Source organism: Sparus aurata, chromosome 15, assembly GCF_900880675.1.
Source record: "Sparus aurata chromosome 15, fSpaAur1.1, whole genome shotgun sequence".
NCBI classification, from domain to species: Eukaryota; Metazoa; Chordata; class Actinopteri; order Spariformes; family Sparidae; genus Sparus; species Sparus aurata.
The window spans coordinates 30,154,155-30,177,103 of record NC_044201.1 but is presented as its reverse complement, the minus strand read 5'-3'; the positions used below and the strand labels follow the sequence as shown (position 1 = coordinate 30,177,103).

Below are 22,949 nucleotides of genomic sequence, written 5' to 3'. Positions count from 1 at the left end.
CAGTTTATCTTATCCAAACCAGGTCGAGCCGGTTTATCTGCAGAAGCTTTCTGTGCTCTTGAGATTTTGCAGATTTTGACAAAAGCAAAGTGCATCTTCCAACTGGAATCTCTTCATTCAGAGACGCTGATTGCCTGCAGAACGTTGTCTGATCCTTAAAGCTGCAGTCAAACAGAAGCTAGTGAGTTTCCAGCTTCTGTAACGTGACGTACAGTATATGTGAGCGTGTACTCGTGTTACCTGTATCCTGCAGGGATCCAGACGACACGGTGTGAACATGTTCTGGTGATGCCTCAGCGTCACACCAGCAGATCCTCTCAGCAGGGTTCTGTCGGATGCCGTTGGCCCGAGCAGACTCTGCGTCAGCGCCCGCCGGCCCGCGGGACGTCCCGTGCCATCTGCTGTTTAACTTGGCCCGACCTTTGACACGCTGACATGTGCTGAGTGAAACTGAGCGGTGGGATGGTATCAGGGTGAGGTAGTGTCACTGAGCTGCCACCATGATCTACATCATGATCAGGGTGTGTTGCATTTCTGGCGATTCTGCTCCAGTTTTGGCTGATTTCATGTTGAAAATGTGCTCAGAAACAAGAATTCTGTCAAACTGTGCAAGTGTTTTAGGGACAAAAAGCCAGATTGTCTATCAAGTAATAATAAATGAACATAATCAAGTGAACATCTGCACTGAGTCTAAATACATACAATATTTATCTTGTGTTTTTAATGCACAAGTTGCAGTTTGCAAAATCTCAGAGGGTTCAACCTCTGGGGACAACTCATCAAATACAGCAGCTCAGTCAGCGGCCTTCAGCTGCGATATGACGCTGTACTGACGCCTCGAGCTTCAGTGTTGCACATGAATGTATCTGCAGACAAGTTAACAATATCACGTCATATGCAACATCTAGTTCGACGTTCAAAATAAAGCCTCCTGATACGTCAAACTAGGTACCGTAGGTCAGATCATTACATACGTTATTCTGATTCTTGGGCACAAATGGGACGTGATCTCCGGTCCAACCTCCTCCTGACTCAGATGTTTCTGACGCTTTACACCGCTGTAGCAGAGGGACGCTTCAGGAAGTGATGCTTACAGGAGTACCGTCAAACGTAGAAGCATTGTGAAACTGACCGCGTGGCTGTATAGATGCACCCGCAGTGAGAAGGAGCTGCTGAGGACAGGAATCAGTTTAGTCTGTAGTTTGTCTGAAACCTCGTAATGGACCAAAGAGACAATTTGATGAGTCACTGGAAACACTGTAAAAGTCCACTGACGGTTACATTGATCTGCTACTTTAAGTGCAAACATACATTAAACGTAGCCAAACCTTATAAGAAGTGACTGTCCTGCGTGCACGTGGACACTCTGTCTGACTCTGTTATCTTTAACACGTTTCCCTCGCTGATGATGCAACAGCAACACCTGTTCCCAAGGTCAAGGATTAACTTTCCATTTCACCGACGGATCCAAAACACAGATATTCAGTTTCAGAACCACCCTGACGAGCGTCCTCGGAGGATAATGCATTTATGATAAAAGGACACGGGCCGGATCCAAGGTTGGAGCTCAGATGTGGATACTGAGCTGCAGGGATGAGACGTATCCGTGTCTCGTGCCAGACGCTGTTTCCCTTCAATATCACTGATGTCACCGCGCTGCGTCCTTCTGTCCGGCAGACTGGCAGGAGTCCAGAGCTGCAGGACTCGCAGGAGGTCTCAGGATCCACATGGATGTGACAAAAGGACGTCTGTAGAAACTGGATTCAGTCAGACTGAAGTATTGTTGATTTGATGGGATTCAGTCCTTTGAGTTTATTATTTTTAATATCTGCATTATCAGTTGTTTTATTCACACACTAGAAGTGTTTCGGGTGGATTTCATGTTCCCTGGACCGGACATTTGGTGCTGTGTGCATCCTGAGCTGGGTGAAGACTGTTGTGGTGTGTTGCTGTCGATTAAAGATTAAAGAAGAGCGTTTAAAGAAACCGAGAGAAGAGCTGCACCGGAAGTATTTAAGAACTTAAAAAGAAAAAACATGTTTCAGTTTGTCTCAGAACGGTAAAGACGCCCACAGATAAGTGTACTCCATGCAAAGTGTTGCACTTTTTCAGCCCGTAATGAATCAAACTGGAGGAAGTGAAAGTCGTTTGTCTTCCCACAGCTGCTTCACTGGAGCAGAATGCAGGTCGTGTTCTGACTCTCATCACAGAAATTCTCACTTTTTTTCTCAGCTGGAAAAACTATTGCAGTTACTTTCAGTATTGTTACACTCGTTATCTCTCTCCACCTGCAACAAACCCACAGAAGGAAAGAGACGCGATGTGAACGAGCTGCACATTAAACACAAAACTACGTCTTCTTATTTGTCTTGAGTGGATTTTTGGACAATTAAAGTCTCCTTGTGGCAGCCAACTCTGACTGCTGAGGCAAACCTTGAGCAAGGCACCAAATGCACCATGCATTGCTGTGACACCTCTACAAACAGTGATGCATGTGTGTCGGTCCTGCTTGTGCATATGCGTCTATTTCAGGCCTGTGAGTGTGAAAAAATAAAGTCTGACACTTTCCACGATGACCATGTTTAAAATGCTTTACAACGCATTATTGATAAACCCATAATGTGTAATAATGGGCCTTTAGCAGCATGTTATAGTGTAGTGTAATAGTTAAAACGCACTCAAATATGCGTAATGCTTTATAGAAATAATCATAACTACTCATGCTCATGCATTATTAACCATATGCACATTATAACCCATCACAAGTATGTTGAGAATATATTATGATGCATAACAAACGTGCAGCACAGAAAGTGGTTCCAATTTTCTTTATGGAAAAGGAATAAATTATAATAAAGATCGCTCCCTCGTAATAAAAACAGTTTTTCATGCAGCTCTCACTGAGATTGAGATTATTTTAGATTTAGGCTGATGTGTTTAATATTGTTGGAAACTTTAATATCTCCACTCTTAATTTAAAAAGTTAAATTCAGCCGGTGATGATATGCGTCTTCTGTTGCCTTCTGGTTTTCCCATAAACCCACACGGTTCTGGTTTGGTCAGCGTCATCGCTGTGGGCCGTACAGCGAGCCGCAGGGACCTCCGGCCTACATAACTGTGACCTGAAAAAACAACCACAGCACAAGGACACAACCAACAGCTGGAAGGACGGATGTGTGTGTGAGAGGACGTCAGCGTGGATGTGAAGGTGTGTGTGTGTGTGAGAGGACGTCAGCGTGGATACGAAGGTGTGTGTGTGTGTGTGTGTGAGACGTATTTAAATCATTAATTTCAAAGCTACATGTTGTTGGTAATAGTTGTTGTCACCGTCAGAGTAAATGTTCCCTGAGAACATTTCTGCTGAATGTTTCTTCCTGTTGGTGGAGACGGTCTGACCTCCAGTGAAACAGTCGGGTTTAGTCGCCACAAAAACAGCTGGAAACGTCTCCGGGGTATTTAAAAACATCCAGCGGTGAGACTCAAACTGCAGTCGGCCATCGTGAAAGGAAAAAGTCTGATTATAAACTTTTAATGTGAATGTGCTATGACACATTTGCTCCACCTGTCAGCTCTGGATGTATCTGTGGTTTTACTGACTGGTGACTGGGTTTGTTGATGTAGCAGCTTCCTGAAGGTCGAGTCCAGGTGTCACTGAGGACGTGCAGGTAAATAAAAGCAGAGCCGTCTGTGTTTTATTTTAGTGGGCGTAGAGATTTACCTTTAAAAAGAGATGCTGGGTCAGGACGGGTCGTGAGTGTCATTGACTTATTTATTCATCATCCAGCAGACTAAGAAGAAGATGAGGTGGTGGAATCTGCCTCACATTTTAATTATATTAGTTCAGCTTTCATCTGATGCTGCGAAACATGAAGATGTTCCAGTGTAGTATTATTATTATTATTATAAGTATTATTGATCTGACATTATGTCTGATAAACATTTAGTTGTGTGCACAGTCACCTTCATCACCTTCATCACCTTTATCATCTTTCCCTCAGATAAAGAACATGCAGAGGTTTTATTCTGAGCTGTTGGTGACTTGATGCTGAGAAACATTTGAATTCGAGGGCAAGAAAAGAAATGATCGCCTGTGCACGTAGAAGCAGTAACTTCAGATCTGGTCCTGAGTAACAAACTGAAACCCAGCCAGGATTAAAAAATGAATGTGCTTGGATACGTGCTGTGATGCAGACTGAATCGATGAGGAAACACACCAGCATGTCTGGCTCCCAGCTAGTCCCAGAGTTTCACCTCCTCTCAGGGATTTTACCCACCCTGCGTTCTGGAACACACCCCTGAAAAGTGAGAGCTGTAACAGCTGAAGACAAAGACGTAACTTTGGCCTTTTCGAGGTTGAAAAGCAGCAGATGCTCCATCCAAATACATAAATAACCTCATGTGTTATATTCTCTGTCTCCATGGGCACGATTCATTTCCACCTCTAGAGATGTGACACCTGGTTGAACCCGTCAGTGTTTCGAGCAGCAGCCGACACACCTTCAGAGAGGACGGAGTAAAAACCAACTCAAAGCAGCCGTCAGCAGTAGAAAATCAACATTTAATCTACAGAGTTAGACAGGCAAAGTGAAGATATGGTCGTACTTCATTTCTGATCTCGACAGGATTTTAGGCACAGGGACATACATTTAAAAATATCATATATTATAGCATATATTATTCTATGTAGCATAAAACCTCTTTACCATAACGACGTCTGCACTTCATCATCGGCTGTACAAAAATACATTTCAATGTTCAATCTTTCTCCTCCTCTCCTCTGCACGCTGTGGGCATGTGTTCGTGTAAGTATTTGTATTTTTCTGCGTGCAAATGTAGATGGTGTGTATGTGTGTGTGTGTGTGTGTGTGTGTGTGTGTGTGTGTGTGTGTGTGTGTGTGGTCCTCTTCTTGCAGCTGTGGTTCAGCCAAAGTCGATACGTGGCCGGTACTCGAGAACCATGGGATACGTCTGAGGGAGAGACAGAAAAAAGAGAGACTGTTTCAGGTTTCAGCGTGAGAGGATCGATCGCTGGGAGATCAACACACAGCCACCACCGCCCCCGCCGCCGCCACTGCGACACAGAGATTTATTTCATAAATACTGATTCATTAGAGCTAGAAAATCCAGCGTGCACATTATCACTTACTGCTTCCAGCCCCTGTTTGTTCAAACTGTCTGGAGTGTTTCTGACAGAGAGACAGACGGCTCGGAGCGACTGTGATTTCATCTGACATCAAGCTGCAGGTTTGTTAAAGAGTTGAGGGGGAATGTAAACCAGTTTCCATTAAACTCTCTCAGGATCACATGCTCTTGCAGGGACGGAGGCCAAGTGTCTGATGCAGAAGGAATACGATGCAGAAAGTAATGGCCTGGCTGCTGCTCAGTCTGCCGAGGCTCAGTTGAAAAGTTCATTTCCCAAAAAGCTTTAAAGTCGCTGTTTGTCTGACATGTATAACAAACCACTCTGTACATTCAAATCCACCAAATCTAGACGGAAAAAGGCATCTGTTCTTGTTGCATCTTTAAGTGCTTCTAAGATGTCCTGAGGAAAGTGTCAGTCTACTTTAATGCATCAAAAGAATGTCACACGCTTCTCTCTGACGTGTAACTAAAACACGTTGCTGCAGAGAAGTCGTGACTGAGCTCGGCTGGAGCACAGACGGGGTTTCCTGGATGCTTCACCTCTCACTCCCTCGTTAGTCGACCACAACTGCAGTTTTTACCACAAACTCACCAACAAGCACGATGCTACGAGTGCTGCTCCACTAGCGTTTCCATCTTCGATCTTTCAGCACAACACAGACGTTCCACTGATCTCCTTTATTCACGGCTGCCAATTGCAGTCAATACAAAGCCCACAGGCCAAACGTCCTCCTGATGAATGTTGAGGATGTTCCTTCAGTGTTTCCAGACGTAAACGCTGACCTCCTACAGATGGTTTGGCCAAAAGGGACTCTTGACTTGTGGGGGTCCCTTGCGTGGGCTGAGGGGGATTCATCTTTCCATCCCATCGTTTTGTTAAATAATAGAAATGTCAATGCCGACTTCTCGTACGTTCCTGCCTTCTTTGGCTGTAAAGCGGCATTTGAAACAGTCAGAAGATGTGAGCTGCCCTTTTCATAAAAAATTCAGGCAGAAAAAAGGCGAGTGTTTGTGTCAGAGCAGCTGTAAAGTGAAGACTGTGTCTCCTGTTTTTGGAATCTGTCTCCTATTTCTGGCAGCTGGAGGCTGCTGGTGCAGCAGAGTACAGCTGCTGTCATCTCCTCCAGCTTTCTGCTTTTTTGCTGCATCATGTCTCAGAACTGAATCCAGCCTCTGCGACTGCATCTCTGACAGTCTTCACTCAGCATTTCTGTCTCCAAACATTTTAATTATACGGCGATTGCACAGATTCTGTTCAGCTGTCGGCTCGGTTTAAGGGAATTTGTTCTGGTATCAAATGACTGAAATGGAGACTCGTCCGATGTGCAGCACCAGCAAAACTCTGCAAAGGTGAAAAAATTAACTAAAGATTTGCTTTCAGATGGTTTGATGCACCCAAAACTGATAGTTCACTGCACATATCCTACAGGAGAATCTTGCAACTGTGCTTAATGCCAATATATTCTACTTCAGCGTGTCCCTGCTGGGGTTTAAGGTTGCACTAAAGCTCAGGAAATGTCAGAGGTACCTCCTCTGGGGGCCGTGAATATTCAAAACCAATCTGACAGAAATCTGGACATCTGTCTCGTTAATCTCTTGTCGTGAACCAAAGTGTTACCCTGACTCGCCAGATGCTTTGTCACACAGAACCATCTGGGAGGTCGTCCTAACAAGCTGTTAGAAAAAAAGGGTGCACTTTCATTGGACGAACAATCCGTCTGTCGCCGTTAATCTAAGATCCATAGTAGGACAAATACACAGAACCAGAGACAAGACACATTTTGAATATATCCCGCCTCTTTCCCCCAAAAGAAATGTTGAGATTCACGACAGATTGAGCCGACTTCTTGCAAGAAAGGTGAGGTTACAATTATATAAAAATAAGAATATTTTGATTTATATAACGCCTTTCAGGAGACACAAGGACGCTTCACATGAGGGAGGGCACAGAATAAATGATCAGGACGCAGGACGGAGTTGAGGTCAGAAAAGATGGATTGTTGGGCGGAGGAGGACTGATGGAGGATGGACTGATTTGTGAAGGTGTTCAGAGATTTAGCATCGTGGATTGGAGAGGAGAGAGCGTTCCATACATTAGACATTAAACTCGCATTTGCTCATTTGTGAGGTGAGCTGATGGAGTCACAATGAAACAAGTTGGTGTTGCTAAACTTTGCACATACGTAGTAGAAAAAAAACACATTTGTATCCAGATTTTGGGGTAAAGTTGTGTCACCACTAAAAGTCAGTTAGAGCTCCTTTGAGTTTGGTCTTGTTAACACTGTTGGTAAATCTAACTAGGACCAAAGTCCGTCTACAGAAGAGCAAAAACATTTTCTGTCAAAATAAAAAAGCCTTCATGTCGTTCTTTGCTCTTCTCTAAATTAATCAATCTCTCCAGCTCTCTTATAACTGATGCTGTAGCGGCTATGCTAACCTCCACGCCTGCAGTTCCTGACATGACACCGATGGGAGCAAACTGAACAGTGAACGACTTTCTGTGGATGGAGGGTTTAGGAAAAAGTTTTGGGTTTCACTCGTTAGTTCTGTTCCATCGCTCAGGCCAGAAACTTTCCTGCCTCCGAACACGGCGTGCCAACACCTGAATCTGATTTGTGCTAACGAGGTGAATCCACAGCTTTTCAGTCACAGCAGGGACGGAGCGGCTCGGTCACACAGCAGCATCCTGAGACTCCGGGCTGGTCTCAGAAATACATTTTTATGACCTAAAACAATGTGATTACTCTTTTCTAATCTAATCAGAGAGGCGAGCTGACCTTCCTCTGAACTGACTCAAAATGGACGGACCATGTGGGACGGCTCATTCTGTCCAGCGCGACTGTCAGCGACCATCTGGCATTTAGACCGAGAGTTTGTTGTTGAGACACTTAATCACCACCTGCCTCCACCTGTCTGCTGCTGCTGCTGACACTCCGATCATCAACACACTGATTTCAAGCCATTTTGTGTGAATGTGGAACATCTTGGTCTTCCTCTCTCCAGCCCTCATGTACCAGCAGCAACAAAGTATTTACAGCCATTTTAAAGGTTTTTAAAATACACATGACAGAGAAATATGATGCTGTCAATCTGGCTGAAGGTGGAGAGTGGAGAGCCAACAGGAAGTGGGAGGAGCCAGCCTTTAAACCTGTTGCTCACTTAACCAAACACACCTGCAGCCAATCACACAGGTGACACAACAGCAGGGCATTGAAGCACAAACATTTACTGGAATGTTAAAAGGACTCCTGAGGTCACAAATGTATTTAAAATCCTGAATATTTACTACATTCCTGCTACTAATTTAGTCTGTATAAAGATGTTATTTGTTAAATATGGCCAACATTTAAGGTAGCTCCGGGTACATAGCGGACAACATATCACCAGAGTCACTGCTGCTCTTTGGTAGCTATCCTTGGCTGTAATAGCTACTGTAAACGAATTAGCTCATGTTAGCTGTGGATCTCAGCTAGGAGCGACGAGGCCAAGCTCAGCTGGATTTGCAGCCTGAGAGTAAAAACAGTTGAACACCAGAATGGGACTGAACTCGGCCTCAGACAGAGGTCAGTGTGCAGGCAGGGGATGAACTACAGAGGTGATTTACAGCAGCTCTGACCAGGACTGTGTCTCAGACGAGAGGACAGAGAGAGAGAGTCGGACATCATCAGCGTTTAGAGCTGTAGAGCTTTTTCTAACCCTAACCAAGTGGTTGTTGTGTCCAAACCTAACCAAAGAAATGTAAAGTTTCAACATATCTGTGGTTTGCAAAACAAATAATACAATTCCACCTTTTTGGAATGGTTGGAAAGAGGGCGGCTGGGACAATAATGTTGCTCCTTGTGATTCTATTTAAATTAGTGAAAGACAGACGGTACTTATTGACTCTCACCTGGAGAGACAGCTAATTTAATGGAGCCAAATGTTGACATTTAATTTCTACAGAATTCAACTGAACCGAGCAAACATCTTAACTGCTGAACGATGTAATTCACTGCCAGTCAGCACAGACCTCAGAACAGAATTTCTCAGATACACTTCAAATCTCAGGTTTTTGTTTTAAGTCATCGTGGCGACAAACAGAAGATAGTTTACTGTCGCAGTGAGAAAATGAAGCCAAGCTGAGGACTCGTCAGACGAATGACTCGGATCTTCTTTCTCATTCCCGACTCTCCTGCTTTGTACGTCTCTCACCCACTCGTCCTTAAGCAGACGGGGTTCAAGCAGAATTCAAAAATAATGTCTCTGTGTTTATCCTTCTGACTCACTCGGCGGGACATAAATAATTCTGACGGGCCGACTTCTGTCTGTTGTTTTGGGACATGAGGGCGGTGGAGGAAACACAGCGGAGAAGATGTTGGTCATAACGGAGCGAGTTAATGAAAAGAGAAAAAACTCAGTGTTTCACCTTGAACAAGTCGTCCTCAGGTGATTACATTCGGAGCATTCACCTGGAGTCAGCGTGACTTTGAAGAGTAAAACGTGTCCTCGGCCACAAACACAAGCCGACATCTCATCGAGAATGAGAAAGTGTTTTTCTGCCTCATCAGCACAGCTCGACAACAGTCGCCGGTTTGCTTCTGTACTTTACGATTAATCACCAGATCATTTGTTTCATCCTCGGTCCTGTTACATGTCCACATGATGTTTCCCAAGAGATAATAAAGACTCAGATGGAAACGGACGTGAGCTACAATTCTGACAGTCTGTGTCCCGTTATTACATATGAAGGACGTCAGTTCAACGTCTGTGTTTGGCGGGAACTTGATCCGTGATTTACGTAAATGAGTTTCCTTTTTCACTTAATTGAGTTAGTATTAAGAGTAATGTTGATGTGTGCCACAAGTTTAGGTTTGTGTGGTTTCCTGCTCATTGACTAATAACGACACATGGAGTCATTTATTCTTCTCTTTGCATCGACTCTCACTACGATGAAACAGATATCATGTTCTAACTTCAGGAAAGTGAGAAATGAGAAATTCCGTGGACTCAAATGACTCTGCTTTGGTTGTGTTATCCCTGTAAGTGGACACCGAGAGACCTCACAAGTCTCTCGTTTCATACCGACTTCTTTCCCCCTCTTCCCCCTCCACCTCCCCCCCTCCTCCTCCTCCTCCTCCTCCTCCTCCTCCTCCTCCACCTCCTCCCATCATCCTCCTCTCCTGCTCCTGCCTGGTATCTGACGCCTCCTGTGGAGCCAGCTGTCTGCACTCCTCAGTCAGCGTCCACAAGTGGACAGGACCTTTCATTAGCTGATCGCTCATGTGAAGAAACACACACACATGCACGTGCAGGAATACACACATATGGTGTCGCGTAGATCAAGGTCATGAACACACACACACACACACATACACACACACACACACACACACACACACACACAGACACACACACACACACACACACACACACACACAGACTGGACTGGTGACCCTGCAGCCTGAGGCTGAGCCCGCCGTCACGTTTCAGACGAAACCAGGTCGACTCCATCTGCTGCTGCGAGCTGCTGCTCTTCTGTCCTCGTGAGGACCAATTAAAATGCTACATCTTCAAACTGAGGACATTTTCTCCAGTCCTCGTTTCTTTAAGTAGGCTTTTAAGGCGGCACATTTGCTCCAAGGTAAGGACGGCAATGTGCCGGCCTGTCTTTCTAAAACCGAGGCGTAATATTCCTCCTTTTCCAAAAGCCCTCTGAGGTAGGCGTAAACATGTGACGTGACGTGAAGCTCCAAGTTGGGCTGTGAACAGTGACAATGAATTTGTCTTCAAAATAAGAGCTTTACATTGCACCCCATTGGAGTTTAGAACTGGGTTCTTAGCGGGGGGCTTTTAATTTGAAAGTAGTGACCATTCTTAGCTTGCCAACACAACAACAAGCTAACACAACCAAACAGCTACAGAGACCGAGGAGACGCTGCATCTCCTGGATCTCAGCGGCTGTCTAGTTGCTCATCTTAATGTCCGCGGATGAAATGATGGACTGACTGCTGTGATCAGTTTTAAAACTCCCCGGCTGTGGGTTGCACAACAGTGCAGGTCATCGACACCTCCGCCCACCTCACGCAGAGGCCGGCACATTGCCGCCTCGTTTTTAGAAAGCAGGCGAGGGGGAAATAAGTGTACAAATTGGCGGCTTGGTGCTCTGTCTACAGTTGGTCTACAGGCAGAGCGTGATGGTTAATGATAGATGTGATATGATTTTCTGGATCAAGTATTTGATGAACACATTTGAGAGATCATAGCAAAACAAATGCTTTATCGTATATATTCTGTGAATCTGAGAATATCAGCTGATATATCAATATCAAAATGTATTTACCCTCTGATATTAGCATCGTATTCGTCCCAGAATTCCAGTATCGGTCGGGCTCTAATAAGTGTTGTAATATGAGAATATAATGTCTAAACACGATACCTTGAAAAATATTGATATCCACAACATGAACTTAACTTTAAAGAAGTTTAATATAACGATACTTGATACCGTGTTGAGTTAAAGTCCTTCTAACCAGAGTCAAAGTGTTTTCCTGTCCGCTGACACCCGACAGTCTGATGGGGATTATCTTAACTTTACGAATCACAGACGACAGTTTGCTGATATATATATCAGAGATCGGCACGTCGGTCCTTCTGTGATCTGTTAGATGTGTTCAGTCAGCACTGATCTGTAGCATCACTTTAACTTTCCCTGTTTCTCAAAGTATTTCTCCTCCTGCTCAACCAAAGTTCTCTGCACAAGGTTAAAGTAGAGAAGAAGCAGCGAGGACGTTCTCCTGCCAGCCTGCTGAAGTCACAGTTCTCTCCTCTACAGAAGATAATTAGCCGACCACTGAATAGAGAAGTAGGAGTTTCCACACATGCATTCACACGCAGGACGCACAGTCGCCTCACCGCTTCTGAGAACGATCTATTTATTTACTTTCATTCTGACTCAAAGCTCGACCACACTGCTGCCTCACTCTGAACCCTGACTCAAAACAGAGCATAAAAATGAAAGTTTAAACTCGTTGGAATGAGCTTCAAGCCTCTCTGTGTGAAGATGAGTCCTCTGTGTGAATGCAAAACACACACACACACACACACACACACACACATGCAAGATTAAATGCTTTCTTGCAGCAGTGCATCGACACATTAGCGTGCAGATCATGCACACACAAACAGGAAGTGAGGCTGACAGTCTTACATTCTCTCCGTGGAGCCTCCATCGGGTCATGTAGATGAACTCCAGAGTGTGATCTCGGCCCATGATCTCTCCGTTACACAGCACATCCAGCTGGACACGGAAGCAAATATAAAACACAACAAACACATTTTACATTTAAGGACGCAGATAAAAAAGTGAAAGCAGACTGTGGTGACGAGTGGGAGGCTGCACAGCGAGAGTGAGAGACTGTGGACGCTAACAGTCCTCAATATTTAATATTAATAAACAACATAAACACTTTGAGAATCGACGTTCACCTCCTCAGAGTCTCTTTACTTGTTAGAATTTTAATAACACTGTGTTTGTATAGTGTTGCTGGTCGACAAGTGAGTTAGCAGAAGTTACAGCGCAGTAATAATAACTGCTCTGGTCTATATTTAGAGGGACTTTGCATCAGCAGAGCAGCGACATGGTTTGGATCTCCTCAGGGAACGAAAAGCAGAAGAAGCACGTGTGTTTTAACCGTATAGAGTTACAGTGAAAGAGGCGGGCGTGGACGAAGCTCTCACCTGAAGAGTTCACACTTTTCTCAAGCAAAGAATCAAACTTAAAGGACAGAAAAGTCACCAGAGGGACTTGTGGACGACTTTGCGTCAAACACAGGAAGTTATTTTTCTTTTCTGAACCCTAACCGAGTGGAGAGGGAACCTAAAGCTTCAACATATCTGTGGTTTCCAATAAACATTAAACATTAACATAAATTCTGGTGATAGTGTTGGTAGGGAAGTGTTGGATGGAGATGCTGTTCCCCTGATGGAAACTGACCGCTAACACCGGCGCAGATCAGGTGAAGAAAACAAAGGCACATCCATCCATTGTTTTTCTACTCCGTGACCCCGACAAAGCTCCGCAACATCAACATTTTTTAATTTACTAAACTGTAATCGTGGCAAAAAGCCCCACAGAAATGTTAAAATCATAATAACTGAGTTTTGATAAAAAAGGTTGGAAAAAAGAAACATTCTTGTTTTCTGACAATTATCAAAATGTAATTTCTCCTCTGCAGTGGAGGACTGACTCTTTCTTACCTCGTACGAGCTCGGCAGCTTGAGTTTAAGACTGAGAAACTTCTTAATTGTTCCCACGGTGACTCGACTGGAGCAGCGGATGAACCTCTTCATCAAATCCTAATTGGAACGAGAGACAAACCTCGATTTAACAGCAGAAGAAGCCAAAGCTTTGCAGGATGAGAAACCATTGACAAGAGATCCTGACGATCCTGGAGGTCTGGAGAAGCTTCATCACCCCAGCACGGTCCAAAAAAACATGTTCTCAGTGTAATGTGCACATTAACACACCGTGACAGTGCTCTCCCCCGACTGCCCCGTGTTGCGCAGGCAGTCCAGGCAGATGGCGATCTGAGGGTCGCTCCTGTGGTAGTCGTCATCGCCGGCGTCGTCACCGTCGTCGCCTCCGCAATCACCGTCATCGCCTCCGACGTCAGGCAGCCCGATCCTCGCACACCTCAGGTTTTCTGCCATAGTTCAAACACACACAGTAAAGTTTCAGACAAATATCCACATGAAGATATTTCTGTCAGAACTCAAACTGCATATTCAGCTATCAAAAAAACAACAATGTGGATTTCTTTAACAGTCCAAAACCCAAAGACGCTTCATTCACTGCCAGCGGTGACAAAGAAAAGCAGCACATGCTCACATTTAAGAAGCTGCAGCAGCAAATGTTTGACAGAATGGAAAGATATTCGTGTTCTGATTTGACTGAAAGATTATTAATGATAATGCTGAATTATTGTCACCTCTGGAGAACAAACAGCACAAGCCGTGTTCACACCAGAGGAAGAAACTGTTTGCATGTTTGGTGCACGAGCAGGAAATTCCCTGAAAGCCGCACTGGCCCAGATTCACATGAATCTGAGCTCCAAATGTGACGATTATTCACATGATGATGAATCAAAACTTCACCGAAAAACTCCCCGAATCTGTGGATTTCACTTGTGACTCCTTCAACAACGTGAAGAAGAAGAAGAATACAGAATCTCTGACTGACTGAGCAGCAAAAAAGTTAACGTTTCCTCCAAAACGGCAGATTTATTTAAAGATCTCTCCTCAAAACACACAGAACAAGTGTGAGTGAGTGTCAGCTCACCCTGGCCGTTTGCTTTGGGCTGGTTCTTCTTCCAGAATTCAAGTTCCTGCTGTTCCTCTTCTGGTTCACAGGAACAAGAGATAAAAAAAGAAAGAAAAGGAGAGTTGTGTTAACGAGCAGCTCAAAGAATCAAAGACACATTCAGGCAGACGTTTATTTCTCATCGATTATTCGTGGCTTCACAAAACTAAAACACTGTAGAGAGATCCAGAAGCACGTGGCTGATATCTGTTCACCTTGTAATCGACTGTAGTGCCGCTAAGCAAAGCAAGTGGTTATTATTTCTGTCTGTGCATTGAGCAGGCACTTCAGGGATTTAAACTTTGACTTGTCAGGAACACAGTTAGTTGAATTCAGGAGGTGAGTGCAGAGAAACAGATCCTCTGCACGGACGTGTGTGTGATGAAGAAGCTCGTCACGCCGGTTTTTACTCCACTAAAGAATCTGATGTTTGCTGCGTCTCTGTCAGCGAGGGGAAGTTATGGAGTCATAAAACGATCGTCGCGTCGCAGCTTCAGTTGGACGTGTTGACGCGGCTGCGGAGCGACGAGGGTTGTTCATCACCATCTTGTTTTCTGCCTCCGACTCTCTAAAAATAATGTGACACTGACAAATGAAGAGTTTCTCAGAGGGTGATCTCTTCCAACCGGCTGAAACCTGCAGAGCAGCACCCTGATCCTGGGTCAGCGACTCCAAGGCCGATGAATCTTTTAAATTACCAGCACGATTCTGAGCTGAGGGTTTGTAGAAAATCACACTTTTTAAATATGAAGCACGTTGTTGCACAGCTCCGTGTACTGTAGACGCTGCAAGGACTCAACAATCCAGACAGATCAGTTCCCTCCAGCCACAGATGTGTTTTTCTTCTCGTTGATTCTTTTCGTTGCTCACCACCGTTACACTATCAGCGGCCTCCATGTCAGCGCAGCAGATCCTCGCCAGCCGCCTGATTGGCACTGTGCTCTCCACAGAGATGGAAAAAGGAGCGAGATGTCTCACTCCTTCGCTTTATTTCATTATCAGCTCTGGGGAAATTCATGTCTAACTCAGAACCGTATTGATTCAGTCGGTGTCGTGTTAACAGACTCTAATAATCCTGCAAAACACTACAAAGAAAATGTTCTCACGGATTTATTATCGTGAGTTCTCTGATTAAATGCTGTCGTTGTTTTCTTCTGTGTCCGTGTGTCACTCAGAGTTACTCCACAGGTTAATCTGCATATAATCCCACAGCACTGTTAGCTAGCTAAGCTGGAGGCCGTCTGTGTGCAGTAATAAATGACGTGACTGCTGTTTTTCCTAAATGTTCCCTCCTACCTGCCGCCGACAGTCACATAATCAAACACGCACTGACAACTCGGGAGACAGATTGATGAATCCATCTGGCGAACTCACTCTCTCTGAGTCCAGGCACCAGCTTGAAAATGATCTCCTCCAGGGTGTTGTCCAACCTGAGAGCAGGCGAGAGGAGAGTGTGAGAGGGGAAGAAGAAAAAACAAGAGTGAGCTGGTGGAGACACATGAGTGGTTGAGAGTGGCGAGTGTTGAAACAGAAAGTAGATTACATAAAAATGAACAGGATGTGGTTAATGATATACGACAGAAGCGGGAGGATAAGAAGTGGCAGAGCGGTTAGGAAGAGAAAGACGAGGTGATCAGACGATGGAGAGATGAGCACAGTAACAGGTGGATGAAGGAGGTGGAGGTGAATGCAGCTAAATATGTTCAGTGTTCAACTCCAAGCTTTGAAAGCAGGATCTCTTTTTACGTGCAGAGAAAGAGGTGAAGAAATGACAGTGATGAGAGCTGCAGGTGACAAACGACAGATGAAAAGCAGCCGACAGGTAAAAGAGAAGGTGGAGAGAGAGGAGGCGTGTCTCACCTGAGCATCTCCAGCGGGTTGGTCTCGTGGACCTGAATGCCACATTTAGGACAGTCGTTACTCTCCTCGAAGTGCTGCACGATGCAGCTCTTACAGACTGCAGGAGAAGCAACAGTAACTCACTTTATTGCAGTTGAATTAGTGTCGCCCATGGCAACGCTCTGTGATGTCATCATGTCTAACAAGCATACAGAAACTGAAAACCACAAGCTAGTTAGCCCGTGTGCTATCTTGTTAACTCACTTGGGTCATTAATTTCACGGTTAGCTCGCTGTTCACAACGTCACTTTAAAAATGAGTTTGCAAACTGTGGCTGAGCGCGCTGCACGGAGTTCCTGCAGAACAGGAGAATCAGGGACGGAGAGCGAGCGCTGACCTCCACTTTAGCATGAAGGGACGCCGTAAAAAGGCTTGTAGCGCTCGATAATGTAACAATTTCCTGGAAATGTAATAAAATTTGAACCTAATGGTGTTAAAACCCAACAACGTGATAAATTCTCCTGACTGGTTTTTATATTTCTGTGCAAAGATCGTCCTCCAGACTGTCGCTGCAGCGTGTGGAACAAAGTTGCTCACTAACTACGAGAAAAAGAGCTAATATATCGAGTTAATACCGAACAGTTCTGTGCTGAATCCCTTCTTATGTTTGTCTACAGTACGGCTGATATAAAAGGATATGAACGTGACGTCTGACTGACTGTGAGGAGTTGGAGACTCACAAATCATAAACTCATGAGCTGCACGCCCCCGAAACACTGGAAACCGAGTAAGACGGATCAAAGACAATCCTGATTTAGATATTGGACAGTTTTCTGTCTCTAAGATGAAGGCCTTCACAATAATCTGTCATTGTGTAATGAACTGCTCGACTGCTGCAGCTGTATTTTGTCTTATTAACCCATCAATCAATCACCAGCATCATCAATCATCATCAGTTAAAAAGAATGTAACAATACCAGTCAGGACATTTAGCTACATTAGTCGTCACCGTATTACATTCTTTTATTTTATCACATTTTAAATCATGTTTTTTGCAAATGTTATAACATTTTCAGGAAACGATAACATGACTCGGTGCTACGAGCCCGAGTCAGCTGTTGTTGCAGCACTTTATCATAACCATCGTTAACAAACGGCAAATTTATAGTTAATCAAACTTTAGTGGGAAGTTATTGTTGCTATTAAAAACAATAAAATGCTTTATAAACTAATTTATTCAGCAGCTGTTTATTGCAACGCTTCACGTTGACATTAATGGTTAATAAATACTGTAAACATGAACATAAACATAAATTAAAGGTTATTATAAAGTATTTCCATTATTTATATTATGTTACATATTTGTAGCATGTAGCTAACATTAGCATTAGCTTCCTACCTAGCTAGCTACCTGGCAGCTGTGGATGCTGATGACAGGTTGAAAGGTGTTGTACTCACAGGTGTGCAGGCACTCGGTGACCGTGGTGGGTTTGATCAGGTAACCTCGACACAGGTAACAGGTGATGAAATGGTTAAAGTCTCTCACCAAGTGCTTCCTTCCTGTGGCGGCCATGTTTGGAGTTTTTTTTTTGTTTTAGTGACGCTGCAGGAAGACACCGAGCGTGAAGCTGAAGGCAGGCGACACCTTCTCGATGTCGAGCGGTCACACGTCCATTCACAGCGACCAGGAATGGAAGCGGCTGCAGTTTCAGGCTGCTGGAGTTTAATCAGGATTATCGTTTGAACAGTTTTTGTGTGTAAAGAGTCGGAGTCTTCACCAGCGCTGGCTAACGTTAGTCCAGGCCAGTGTTCACTATCCACATGAATGAGAGAGAAGAGATCCTACTGTGTGAAGTCCTGCTCCATGCTTCACTCAAATTCTGTTTTGTAGTCAGTTTTTATTTAGGAACATCTCCCACACAGATCTTATTCCATCTTCACTCGACCATGTTAGTCCCATCGGAATAAAACAAACCAAACAAAAAGAGACGGCGGCCTCGTCCAGTCTGCGCAATCCTGTTTCAAACAAGCACCTCGGTTAAATTCCCAGAATTCCTGGAGAGTGAGACCTGTCGCTTGCTTCCATGTCTCAGCCGAAGTGACATGTTTAATCCATGAGGGGTCAAAGGTCGGCAGCCGACAGCGAGGCCGAACGCTCCCGCACAGTCGGCCTCCGTCCAGACCGACCGCTCATCATCATGACGCTGCTGCTGTCGCCCTCGTTACTCTCCTGCTGCCACCAGATCGTCTGACGAGAAGAAAACACAAACATCAGAGCTGGACAGGATAAAAAAGAAGAAGGAAAATACATAAAGGAGTTAAAAGTATTCATGTCGACGTTGACGTACATACAAACCTGCATCCACACAGACTGTGTACTCATGTACGGCAGGAGGACGGCTGGAAGATGGACGAGAATAAAAACAATAAAAACAACTTGTTTGTGTTTTATGAACCAGATCAGACAGAGAGGAAAAAATATTCCATTCTAAAATATAAGTTTACTAAGTGCTTTCCATAGAAACATGGAAACTGAAGCTGCACCAGGAAATCTTAAGAAAATATGAGATATCACAAATACTTTTCTAATTTTTTATTTTTCCGTACGTTGCTCGAGTATCTGTGTGACTTCTCCTCTCTACATGTGAACTTTCTCCTCCTCACAGCTTCAGAACAGCCTCGTTACTTTAGTTTGATGCATCTGAGGTGAATTCTGGATTCTTGTTATTTCCCAGCATCAGCAGACTGATGTGGACCAATCAGAGCACATCACGCACGGCAGACGCAGCGACGAGACAAAGACGTAAAAGCCGTAAGAAGGCGTAAACAGACAGAGAGGGAGACTGGAATGTGGAGAAAAGGCGTGTTAGTGTCTCGTATCTGCAGAGAGTTTCTGATTTTCTCTCTTTGTTGCTGCTCGGGACGCTTTACCAACCCAACATGTGTCTATTTGACGTCCTGGGAATGACACTCAACAATCAGCTGTCTTTGTGGTGCGTTCAGGAACAGCTGGGACAAATCCCGCTGATTCTACCTTTAACTTTAATAGTCTTTGAATTCTATTAATATGACGTGAGCTTCAGTTAGCTTTGAGCACAAATGTCCTTCAGAGGGAGACTTTTTACTCTGATACTCTGAGTACATGTCAGAGCCTGTAATCTATTACTTTACTGGAGTAAACAAGCTGAATCAGTACTTTTACTCTGATTAGTAGATTTTCTCTCTCACCTTTTTGTTTTGCTGTCTCTCTCTTAATTAAAAGACGCACAGTTAATATGATTATTATGAACTAACAGTGTCGGGAACATTCACCCAACAGGATTGTCGCAGTTCTGACCTACATGCATCCGTCTTCTGGATTAACATGACTATAGATAGCTAAACTCTCCCAACTCGCCCCCATTCCATCCCCACTTTGATGGATCTAAATGAATTTTTTCGGTTCCTCGGCTTCAAATATAGATATAGAGCTAAATATGAAGAGTCATGGCGGCGGCTGGGAACCGTCTCAGGAGCTGCGTATGTTTCTGTGCTCGGCCTTTTTGTAAAGCATTTATTTTCATTGTCTGTATGAGCGAGCGAGCCAGTAAATGTTCCTTGGATGTGGGATTAGTCACCGTCCTCAGGTCTGATCCCATCCCTCAGTAAACACACGGCAGTCTGTCCATTACTTGATAACAGGCTGCCATCAAATACTAATCATCATCACAGTTACTATGATAACAGGCGGAGGATGAGCGGCTTGTTGTGCCGGCTGCAGGTTGGATTTATTTTTTCAAACCTCATCCAACATCTCCTCTGAGTTTGACTCTTCTGACTGCCATGTTTGCTTCAAATGTACCTGATATTTAATTAATGCCGTTGAGGCGGCAAAACAAAAGGTTCTGGTAGGTTCTAAACTCACTGTGAAGTCGTCGGTTGCGTCAAATAACAAAAGCTGATTTATTTCATTTCTTCTGGATCACACAAACATTTCCTCTCCACCGCTTGTAATAAAGTTACGTACTGACGGCGAGACTGAAGAAAGAAAACCTCAAGAAGTAAAATGTAAATCTAAAAAACAGACAGAGGTGAGTCCAACATGCTGAATCCTGATAACTGCTGCATCATCCTCGAAATGTGTTTTCATGTTATAACTGGAAAAAATGTTTAGAAACGATTTAAAAAGTCAGATTCAAAATATCTCAAAAGTTCTTTGGACCCAACAGAACCGAACACGAGCAGTTTCTCTGCTCGAGCAAACTTCCTGAACTCCTGAGCTGCCGTATCCTGCAGCTTCACAATCAATCACATACTTCATTTATTCTTTAATATGTTTTTATTCGCTTGCTTTTGTTTTTTGTTCTATTTTAAATGCAATTTAAAAAAACATTCCGTCTGTCGTACAGTAAAATGAATACACAGGTTAAATCTGCTCTGTTACTTTTAAACTCTGAGAGAACGGTGCAGGTTTGGAGCGCTGACCACGACCGCTGAGCAGAACCGAGCAGGACTTCATCTAGACTGAAGAGCTGCTGGTGGTAACAAACGGACCAGTACCGGAGAGGACGACCTTTTGTCTTCCATTATGCGCTTCAAGAAAAAAAGTTGAAACGTGGAGAATAAAGTCGACACTTTTGGTCCGTCAGGTCCGGTTAGTGGAGCGGCCCGAGCCTCCGGTCTGCCGCTCTGTGTGCAGAGAAACGATCCTCATACTGACGACTTCACTGTGTTCATGAGCTGCAAGACTCTCTGTTCCTGAAGAACATCGACAGGAGACATTCTGACATCTCAAAGGTCGACCGTAACCTCAAAATCGCGACTTCATTCCTCGAATTTATTGGCGCTAATAATCGTCCGTAACAAAGCATCAAACTTCAACAGCTATAAACAAACTCTACTTTTACTTCTGCATAATTTTATTACCTCATCTTTGATAGACATCTCAGTTCTTCTATCTCACTGCTGGGCGGAGGTATGCACTCTACAGACTGCTGATCTAGCATCTAACGTCTATCTGAGCACGTGTGCAGCACCGTGAGTCTGAGCGCTGATGCAGCCGGCTCCAAACCCACAGAACCAGCACCAGAACTCCACTCTGAGGATCAGGCGTGGGCAACTTTGCATTGGTTTTGAAATGACGTCACACACAGGCCCGCACGTTGACGTGCTTGCGTGTGCGTCAGGTGTGTAAACAGTGTTGCACGCACGCAGAGCAGACAAACACAAACAACACACACTCAGACCTGCTGATCTCTGCGGGGGGCGCGTCTCCGCCGGACAGCCTCAAGTGCGCAGCTCACAAATCCGTCAATGAGACACACACACACACACACACACACACACACAGAGGCGTGCCATGTATACACACACACACACACACGCAGCGGATCCGCTTATCTCATCGTTAAGGCGCGTCACGGGCTACGTCACCTGTGTCAAAACAACATCAATGGACGACGCACGCACATTTCAGTGACACGAGCCCATATATAATACACGCCGCTCCGACGCTCGTGTACGCGTGCGCGCGCGAGCAACACGCGCATGTCGCAGCTCGTTACCGTACACACACACACACACACACACACATCTATCTCCACACACACACGCACATAGACACAACACGCACGCAGCACGTATCGACAGTAAAAGTTGCGGAGCTTCGTGTGCGGGGCCTTTTAGCGACGCGAACGGGAAGCGCACCGCACGCGGTTTATTTACCGTTTGCGTGAACATACCGTAATCCCGCATGTGAGTGTGCACGGCGACGCACTTTGCGTTTGAGGAGAGGGAGCGAGAGAGGGGGAGGGAGGGGGAGAGAGAGAGAGAGAGAGAGGAGGTCCAGCCAGCAGCGTCAAAGTTTGGCTGGAACGTAACGACGTCGCTGATGAATCGGTCACAAACGATGAGAAATAAAAAGACGGTGCTCACCTCCGGACACACTTCCCCGCTGTCCCCGGAGTTATGGATGCCGCGGCTGGGCAGGAATGTCCACCATGACACTGCCGGGTCCTCCCGCTCAGGCTCGGTCCGCGCACTGGGTGAGGAGAGCGAACACGGAACTGGTCGGCTCGGATCTGCCCCAGTCCGTCCAACAGCCAGGCAGCCAGGCAGCAGGCAGGCAGGCAGCAGGCAGGCGGGCAGGCAGGCAGCAGAGAGCAGCGGTGGGCGGGGAGCCACCAAGCAGGCAGGCAGGGCTCGGAAACTGAAAGCGGTTGTGTAACTGAGTGACTATTGGCCTACAACACACACACACACACACACACACACAGCGCCGCGTCTGCTTGAACAGGGATGGAGCAGAGGCAGCTCACATGTTTATAACCTGTAAAATACAGAAAGATCCAATCAAACATTAATGACGCACAGAGTCAGTAAAGACACGCTGACTGACTGTGTTTCCTCTTATATTCATGGGAAAGTTTGTCACCATCAGATATCATCATCATCATACCGAATCTGAGCAGAATCTGAGTGAGAAAGTAATTAAAGGAACAGTTCACTCAAAATGTGAGACGAGCTGTGTGGAGACAGCTGATGTGTTTTAAATCAAGTCTCCTGCAACTGTGTTTTACTGTGAAACTCAACCTGAGTTTGTATCATCAGGAGGAGGAGAGGAGGACTTTATATCATCAGGAGGAGGAGAGGA

General features: G+C 45.0%; 1 protein-coding gene across 5 annotated transcripts; it reads right to left on the bottom strand.

The window, feature by feature from the left end:
* Positions 1-4,537: 4,537 nt before the first annotated feature.
* LOC115596106 (polycomb group RING finger protein 5-B) lies at positions 4,538-22,514 on the bottom strand. 5 transcript variants are annotated; one of them, XM_030440903.1, is made up of 10 exons: positions 22,232-22,514; positions 18,667-18,718; positions 17,777-18,566; positions 16,340-16,436; positions 15,854-15,909; positions 14,459-14,518; positions 13,648-13,823; positions 13,378-13,476; positions 12,329-12,418; positions 4,538-4,968 (listed from the first exon to the last, which is right to left on the bottom strand). In XM_030440903.1, the coding sequence occupies exons 3-10, from the start codon at positions 17,889-17,891 to the stop codon at positions 4,921-4,923; spliced, it is 741 nt and encodes a 246-aa protein (XP_030296763.1). In that variant the 5' UTR covers positions 17,892-18,566; positions 18,667-18,718; positions 22,232-22,514; the 3' UTR covers positions 4,538-4,920. The 5 variants fall into 5 exon arrangements, with proteins under 5 accessions (XP_030296763.1, XP_030296767.1, XP_030296765.1 ...); XM_030440907.1 differs by having other exon boundaries at positions 18,675-18,718; XM_030440905.1 differs by lacking the exon at positions 22,232-22,514 and adding an exon at positions 22,039-22,059.
* Positions 22,515-22,949: the final 435 nt, after the last annotated feature.

Coding starts and splice junctions, on each gene's coding strand:
- LOC115596106 (XM_030440903.1), bottom strand. CDS start 17,891: ATGGCCGCCACAGGAAGGAAGCACTTGGTGAGAGACTTTAACCATTTC. Junction 13,477..13,647: donor CGGGGGAGAGCACTGTCACG/GTGTGTTAATGT, acceptor CGTTCCAATTAG/GATTTGATGAAGAGGTTCAT. Junction 12,419..13,377: donor AGCTGCCGAGCTCGTACGAG/GTAAGAAAGAGT, acceptor TTCCGTGTCCAG/CTGGATGTGCTGTGTAACGG.